The sequence below is a fragment of the Teleopsis dalmanni genome, chromosome 1 (genome assembly GCF_002237135.1).
Source record: "Teleopsis dalmanni isolate 2A chromosome 1, ASM223713v2, whole genome shotgun sequence".
In the NCBI taxonomy this organism is placed as follows: domain Eukaryota; kingdom Metazoa; phylum Arthropoda; class Insecta; order Diptera; family Diopsidae; genus Teleopsis; species Teleopsis dalmanni.
This window is the reverse complement of record NC_051846.1, coordinates 81,011,874-81,021,292: the sequence shown is the minus strand read 5'-3', so window position 1 is coordinate 81,021,292 and position 9,419 is coordinate 81,011,874. Positions and strand designations below refer to the sequence as shown.

The following is a 9,419-nucleotide window of genomic DNA, read 5'->3' as shown; positions in this document are numbered from 1 at the left end:
TGCAAATAATTATCAAAAATAAGGAGTAATAATAATAATTTACGTTGACCACAGGTAAAAGTATGTATCTTGCCAGTGAGGGATATATTCCTTCAGAGGAGACGCAATCATTCTCACCAATGGTATATTATTGGCTACGAAATCTAGCACACGTTCAATTCGCCTTTGTGTGTATCGTTCATAGAAGGGTGAACGTGCAAGATATAACAATAGGTTAACGCTTCTACGTGATAATTCCAGTTTCTGTTCCTTGTTCATCAATTCACGATTTTTATAATAGAGTCGTATACTCAATAAGTCTAATAATAATGAAACTGTGTATTGCTTCCATCGCTTTTCACCAAACACACCGATAGCAGCTAGATGTATTAGTGGTTTTGCTATATATAAATACTCCGCTTTTAATAGCGCTTGCGATTTATCTGTATTAAAATCAATTGTGCGGCATTCATTCAGTGCTTTTTCTTCTTTTAACACACTTAAGCTTCTATACTGCAAAGGTGGAGCTCCTTCAACTTTGCGTATAACGCGTCCAGATCGCTTAAGTTGTAATGTGATGCTATGTTCCTCTACAAGGTTTTTACTACCATTCGCATTTGCTATGCCATTACTTCTAAGCTGCTGTTGTTGTTTTTTCATAACACGTCTATTCAAACTTGGTAACGCTGGTGATCTTATTATTTTGTCAGTGGAATGTTTCAGTATAAAAAAACGTCCAGCAGCTTTTACGAATTGAATTAAAGCAATAAATATCCATTTACCCCTGTTTCCAAAAATACGTTTCGCAGATATTTCAATAAACACTTCACTATATTCTAACGTGGTTAATATGACCTTTAACCGATAGCAAGTGCTATTACTTTTCGGTGAGTTTTGCTCGACATGAGGCTGCGACTGAGCAATAATGCGATCATTGTAAAGTACTAACATATTGGATAGAGTGTATATTAACTCGGACACAACATTCGAATCCGAAATGCGACCTACGATATAGAAAAAATCGTAGATGTTCAATAATATTATTTGCTTAATAATTTTTTACCTGCAATAAAATACGACACCCATTTCGACGTTGTTTCCAAATCGCATACTATGTCGGGATTAGACGCAACCCACTTTTCGTAGGATAGTATAAGATTTTTTAAACTATTCATTATACTCAATTTCTTATTCTAATTCTATGGATATATATATTTCTTATAATAATCTTATCAAATTATGCACTAAGGCCTTAATAATCTACATCGGAATAAAAATCACTGCTGGTAAATTGCTAACAGTGTTGGAAAAGCACAAAAAACTGTTAACATTGTTACTAACAGAAATTTAATTCCATTAAACATGTTTATACTTCATTATACGCAATCATAAATTAGCGTTTATTGCAAATTGATGTTTTTATTTAAATTAGGCCGTGTGCGAGTTGGAGTAAATTGAAGTAAAGTTAATTAAAATTTCCTAGAAATTTTTTGCATTTTTGCATTTTTTGCACTGCACTTATGTAAATATTTATTTATTTATTGTTTGCACTTATTTATTATTTTTGGTTAAAAGTTTTTAAATTTATTTGTTTATTTGTTAAGCATCTTTTAAAATTTTCACAATGGTAGTATCTAATTTACCTAATTTTTATCTAATTTACCCTACTCGATATTCTGATAAATACGAACATTCGCCAGCATACCGAAATAATTTACTATTTCCCTCAATTTACTCGAACTCGCACGCGGCCTTACTAGTAAATATATAGGAATATATAATGAATAAAAACTTGTAATACAAGCAAAAGCACTACATTGTTATATCAAAATTTTAATTTCTTAAATTCATCAAAAAAAGTCCAGAAATGACAGAATTAAAATTACTTTTTTTCAAATTAATACTTAACAATAAAGGATGAATAAAAGAAAATAATTGATCTTGTTCAAAATAGCAACTTTTTTCAATTTTACATTTTATAATATAATATTCACCACTCATACTAATAAAAATCCAGAAATGTTTTTGTCTTCTTAATAAAGTTAAAGAAAGCGTTTTTTATATGTTCCTATTGCTCTTCTTATATTGTTTGCATTTTCTTCGCTTTCCATGATAATTGAAATTTAATTAATTTCTACTAACAATTCAAAGCTAAAAACATCTGTCAACAATTGAAATGTAAATATGTAAACAAAAGCTCTTCTAAAACTTCCACAGAACTTTCTGACACATAGGCCGTGTGCGAGTTCGAGTAAATTGATGATAAATTGAGGGAAATAGTAAATTATGTCTGTATAGCAGCGAATGTTGATATTTATCGGAATATGGAGTACTGTAAATTAGATAAAAATTAAGTGCATTAGGTGTTATCAATTTAAAAATTTTATGAGATGTTTAATAAATAAATAAATAAATTTAAAAAGTAAATAAATTTAAAAATAATAGTTAAGTGCAATAAATAAATATCTACATAAGTGCAGTGCAAAAAATTCCTAGGATATATCAATTTACTTAACCTCAATTTACTTCAACTCACACACGGCCATAAAAGCTATTTCACATGAATAAATCAACTTATGCCAATTGGAACGACCAAATTTTAATTTGATTAATATAACTTGATTTAGTTGCAGTGAGAATGTGGTATAAAACTTATTGGAAATATAATTTAAGGCTTGTGTGAACATAGCATATGACAACATTGATTTTTTAGAACAATTTTTTAGTACTAATTTAGCATAAATTGCAACACTGGTTATTGTTTGTCAAAAACAGCAGCTCACTTTCACTTACCCGGCAATCGTTAAAGTGGCAGGTTGAATTGATTTGCGAGAGTGCGTGCGAAGACTTTAAATACGAAAATTAATAGTGAAATATAGTTAAGAAATTGTTAAATTCAATAAAAAGAAATTAATACAGAACAAAGGTTCTTCATACAAATATTTACAACTTTTCCGAAAGTAGTTGTTTAATAAAAGTGGTGTTGCGCAACTCCACTGTCCATGCTGTGTTGATACTGTTACTTACGTCCAACGTGTTGCGGTTATAATTTTAATTAATAATTCTTTTCTATTAAAATGAAAAAACGTTTAAGTAATCGCGATTTACAAGAAGATTCGCCGAATAATGAAAGAAGTGTAAATGTGGGTGTAACCACAAACATAAAATCTGGTGCGGCAAGTGCGCCAACCACTCCCACCAAATCGCGCTCCCAGACAAAAAACATGAGCTTAGATAAAATGGCAGAAACTTTTATTATCGTAAACGAACGTCCTGTAGATGATATATCATTAGATTTCTTCTACAAGCCACATACGATTACATTATTAGCCGTTTCAATTTTAGCTGTCATGTATTTCGCCTTTATAAGGTAAATAGACTCTAGTTTAAGGTATAGATATTGATTTTTTTAGTCTCAACAAATTCGCCGAGCTTCATTTCTTAAAGATATAATTCACTGTTAGGTTTATGATATAAGTAACATAAATGAACTTAATTTTTTAGACATATTCTTGAGGTTCCTTTGGGTATATACAAAATCGTGTAAATATGTAAAAATGTTTGTCTGATGCAAACAACTCACTATCATGACATGCTATCCATGCCATGTCTTACGTTTTTATCTATCCGCTTTGATTGCCGTTCCACACAAGTATAATCAAAACAAAATACAAAACTGCATTGGGCTCGAGCAATGCGCATGGCCATTCATACCCATATTTTGATAATCTGTATTATGGAGGCGCCACATAACATCTTTTTTTTTTGGTTTGCAGAAGCACTTTCGGACAAATATTGTGTTAGTTTCTGATACGCGATTTTTACAAATCGTTCCACTAAATTATAGTTAATTAAAAATAAATAAGTTTTTATAATAATATTCTTATGGACTAAATGGACAATTTTTTCACTGTATTCAAATCTTATATAAAAGCATAACAATTCTAAAATAATTGGCATGCCAATCAACATTTTCAAGGAGTTTCTAAAATGGATACGTAAGTGTGGAACCATTAGGAAACTGAAATTAAAAGAATCAAAAAAGTGTAGTGTCGTGTACATAACGTGTGGGCCATTAATTTATGGATAAGCCACCAAAGTCCATGTTATAATATATTTCTGTTGTTTTTTTCTTTTTTATTTAATTTAATATTTTTTTATTACAATTAACTTTTTTATTTCAAAATTACCCTCTTTACACCACGTGTTTTATAAAATTGCTTCAAATTAACTTAAATCAATTTAACAGAACGAAATCAGCAGCAATTTTATCTGTCGGTCAAGAGGTTCTTTGAGATACGACCTTACATCACGTCATTTATTACTTCAATCAAAAAAGTGAAAGAATTTAGTTAATTTCAACAAATTATCAGTTACAAGAATGGTTTTAATATGTAAGACATGTTCTCTAACTTTTAAACACAAAGAAAGTACCGATTTGCAATCAAAATGACAAATCCAAGAGATATTTACTAGAATCAAGAAACAAAAAAAGCATAAAGGATATGTATTGTTAATTTAGTTCCAGTAAAAATCATAAAAATGATATCTTAAAATCAAAAAAAAAATACCTTAAAATCTATATTGCTTAAGACACCATCAAGCAAGAACCAGTATTCATTTAATATTATTTAATCCTTAATATGTTGTTTCTACTCAAATGGCTTCGGGAATTATGGACGTACAGAATTAATTTATTTCTTACCTTGCAAAAAATTGTTTGCAGAACAATTCCCCATTTAATACATATCATTTCCTTGTAATCAATCTCTGAACTGAAGTACCTACTGTTCTCTTTGATTTCTGTATTATTTGTATTCTTTGCATTAGTTTATTCATCATTATTTAGCAAATCTAGCAGTTATATTATTTTTTCTCCTTTTTGCTAACTTAAGCAAATTTTTTTTTTTGTGTCGTGGACCATAGAACTGTCATCTGCAGTTGTGTTATATAGCTAGCAAATATCGTGAATGTCATTAACAAGTATTTTTTTACAGTTTTCTATTTTAAAAACTCATGGTTTGTTATATTAAACTTTAAAATAATAATTTCAATAATGCAACTGCAGGAAATTCCGTTTTAAATCTGTTACACAAACGATACTTAAGTGTTGAAAGATATAATTATAATTCCACATTAATTATATATTAATAACACAATGGGCTAATAGGCCTAAGTGAATACTAGTAATCGTCGATATCATAATCATTAATTGCGCAATAATCCTAGTTGAATCTTGAGCTCTTTGATCTCTGATATAACGTGACTAAATTGATTGAACCTAACTAACTTCGTCCAATCGACCTTTCGACTATTCCACACCATTGAAGTGGCCAGGTTTCTCCGTCTGGGCCCGGGTTAAAGTTCAATTTAAATTCAATCAACCTTATCCCCTTATCACCATTACCCTACGCCTAACCACTACGCATCCACTTCCCCACCCGTGTAATAGTCTCGTATATCCTTTTATGTTATCTTATGGGTCCCAGCGGGTTACAACAACAACTATATTGATTCGCTCTGTATTCAAACTAGTATTGTCTTGAGAAATTGAAATAAAATAACAAATTTGAAAAAATTAATTTAATTAAGAAGAAACAGTTGTACTTGTGCAGATTATTTAAATATGTTAAATTTGTTATATACAATATGTGATTTTTTCATTGTTATTTTTCATTGTTTCATTGTTATTAACATTTAAAATTGTACAAGCTTCAGATTAACCTATTATTATATTAATCGTTATATGTATATCTGAACGTGATTGTTCTTTGTGTAATCGTCCTGAAATAGAAAATATATGTCATATTAGTGGAGTATGTCCGATTTTTAAAAACGAGCCATCTTTTTTTTATAAAGCACTTGTGTCCGAATAAGAAGTAAAGGTCTTATTAAATGGTAGAAATACCATTTATTTATTTTATTGAAATTTGGCTGACCATACAACGCTGTTTCGAGCATTGCCGAGTACTTATCATCAGTGGTCTTAGGAAATATTCGAATTTCTTAATTAGTTAAAGTTCATATATAATTTGTTTGGACTGCAAGTGCCAGGCTTAAAACTCGTGCCTATCAAATTAGAACTAATTAAGAAATTCGAATATTTCCTAAGACCACTGATGATTAATTCTTGGGAATACGCGTTACTCTAGCCAGGAAAATATTAATATTTAATCAAAATTATTTAAATCAATGTTTTTGCTGTCTTTTCCATTTGTTGGATTTATTCTTATCTTTTTAATAGTCACAACGTTTTATATTCATTCCTTGTTTACATTGCAATACAGAATTTATACAGAAATAATTTATTTTTCAGAAGTACGTCACAAAATTATAATCTTTACAAAGCCATCACAAAATGCATATCATTTATATTTTTTCAAAAACAAAATTAGTGATTAAAATGGAGTAGTATCTATCAGCTAAAAATACTATCATTGTAATACCTTATTAAACATTTATCATGAAGACTTCCATAAGGTAGATATCCGAGTAATTATTCCATATAATGCATATATTATTATATATGTAGTTATCGTATTAGTTGTTTTGGACCGAAAAACATTTGTCTTAGAAAACCTGTTAGATTTTTATTTCCAAATTGCATAACGTAAAAAAAGCGCCAAATTTAGACACGTGCGTTGCGTCTAGATTCCATACTCGATGTAAACTATTTGCTATCTTTCCTCATTAACCAATTAAAGAAGCACGGAAATCTCATTACATTTTTAAATCGAATGTCATTTTATTGTAATAAATAATTTTTTTTTCTTTATCTTATCAGTCGAGGCTACTACTGATGATTGCCGTGTATATCACGCGATATTTTTGGCAGCCTCAGGTTACTAACCTCTTCACACCGAACAATTAGATTATAATGTGTGTGTGGGCTGGTGTTGATTTCTGTTAGTGTATGCCTTGAATTCTATTATTATAAATAATTGTATAGTTGGCAATAAAATTGTATAACATGTACGGATGCAGAAAAATAGAACTAGAAATGCCCTCGCAACTATTGTCCAAATAAAAAGTAAATTCTTAAGTCCACGGAACGTATATAAAAAAATTTAATTTTTAGCTTAATATTATTGTAATATTTATTAAAATAATTTTATTTTAATAAAATTACGCTTTAGTTTAAAATATTTAAGTAATAGGTTTATTATCTAAACTGAATATTTTAAATTTAATGAATAATTTTATATAATAAAATTCCCAATAAATTTGTTATGTCTTTCGATTTGAGTTTTATATTTTAATTGAATTTACAATCAATTATATATGCATATATCAAATATACATTCTATTAATATTATTATACCGTTATTAAGTAATTATATATTCTATTATTAAAAATATAGATCAGTTACTCATTTAAACGTGATTTAATAAATAAGCTATTTACAGTATGTGAACTTTAGAACTTTGTAACCATCATAAAAGATAGGTATTATCTATGGTGTTGCGTACTCTGATTTTGTTCCTTTCATTATTGATTGGTGTATATTAACAAATATATTTCTTTAAATACTTTTTCTTATATTGACTGGAAGTGTTTCTGATGTGCTTACAGAGCACCCAATAGTTAATCTTTATCTGAGTTCTAAAAGCTAATTGTAATTTTGAGCTTATTGAAATATAAATTATTTAAGTAAAAAGCGTTAGTATGAACTCATAACTGATAATGTTGAGTTTATTTAGTTCTTTTTCTAATTCGAAAAACTTTTATCTATAGTAACACTTCATGTATTTGAAATTTCATAATTTATTACCTAATTTGCAAATTCTATTTTACGTCAATTTAAAAAAGCATTAACATTAAACCAATTAAAATGGAGCCACTCGTCACTTACGACGACCAAGTACCGTTTACTACTCCCAAAAACAATTATATCCAACAAGATCCTTACCCATGTATTCATCTATCTAATTCCTTTCATGTTATCTGCTACATAGATCTCCATAGGCTATAGCAACAAGAACACATGGTGTTTTTAATAAGTTTTACCTGCTCTAAAGGGTTAATTAATATTAACTAATATCAATCAAACAGTCTTGCGAGAACCTTCTAATATAGGTGAAATTCTATTTGATTTCTTTTTTTAGTCTTATCAAACAAATGTGTACCGCTATCGAATTTTTTTGACATATGCTGACTGTAATCTAAATTCTAAAGCTTTCCAAAACATCTCAACTTATTAGTATATTTATAACAACTTTATATATAGTTTAACAAATCAAAATTTTAATTTTGTTCCTTATTAGTTTCATGTAGCGCTAATATTGTTAGAAAAATTTTAGACAACCAATTTGATTGATATGTTAAGATTTCTTCATTTTAGCTGAAGTTCAAGTCTTATATAATTGCACAAAAAGTTTATTGAAGAATGAAAAAAAGAAACGTCAGTGTACTCAATACACTTGGTTTAATGTTAAATAAAAGGGTCCATTAATTTAACATTGGAGTCTTCATTACGAATATCCCACGTATATTAATATTGTCTAACTTAAAACCACCACTGGTACTAGAATTGATGTCTTCATTACGAGTATCGTGTTATTATTGTCGAATTTAAAACTACCACTGATACTAGATTTGATATTAGATTGATACTAGATCTTTTTCCACTGGAAATATGACGAAACTCTTTTTAGCACAAATTTATACTTTATTTTAGACAGCTTGCTTGACTCCATTTTCGAGAAGAAATAACACGAATGATTCATCGGCATCTACAGTAACAGTCAAACTGCACTTGTTAACCCATCAAAGTTCAATGTGAGGTTTTAGTGAACATATGACGAAGGTTAACAAATATGAAAATTAGGTCCAGTATCACATTCTCGGCGTTAGCTCTGCAGAATTCCTTCGCTAGATAGAAAACTTAGTGGGCTCTGTCCATAAAAAAACGTAATCTGGAATAGAAATTTCTAAGATAACGAAAATCATTTTAAAAAAGAAAACTTATAATTTTTCAATTAAAAAAAATTACTTTAAGGTACAGGTCGGAATCATCACAGGGCACCACATGGACTCCATAGTTATCTTCATAGATTTAGCACGTCATTCATGTCTCGTGTATATACATACACGTCTGTTGTTGTCCAGAAATTGTGAGAAAAGAAGATGAAGATTATGAGACTATGATGTTTCGTGACCTAACACTATCTTCTAAGATTCATTTCGAAAACTAAAACATTTAAGTTGAAGCAGCAGTTTTTTTGGCTATTTAAAATTTCTTTCAGCTAAAGTTTTCAGTTTGTTAAATTTATATAAAAGAACTAGTCTCATTTATAGACAATCACAAAGTGCAGTATAAAAACAATTTGTTGATGAATGAATTCAAAAGAAAGTTATTTATCTTTAGTTTTCTCAGATAATTCAGACATGAAACAATTTCAGTTTGAAGGATTTGATAATCCAAGATTTATAAATTTTG

The 9,419-nt window shown here is 29.0% G+C and overlaps 1 protein-coding gene across 1 annotated transcript; it reads right to left on the bottom strand.

Annotated features, from left to right (window-relative positions):
• Positions 1 to 6: 6 nt before the first annotated feature.
• Positions 7 to 1,261, bottom strand: LOC119672354 (peroxisomal membrane protein PEX16-like). The gene is made up of 2 exons (XM_038083377.1): positions 1,043 to 1,261; positions 7 to 983 (listed from the first exon to the last, which is right to left on the bottom strand). Exons 1-2 carry the CDS (start codon positions 1,152 to 1,154, stop codon positions 40 to 42), a joined length of 1,056 nt encoding a protein of 351 aa, XP_037939305.1. The 5' UTR covers positions 1,155 to 1,261; the 3' UTR covers positions 7 to 39.
• Between the last annotated feature and the right edge of the window lie 8,158 nt (positions 1,262 to 9,419).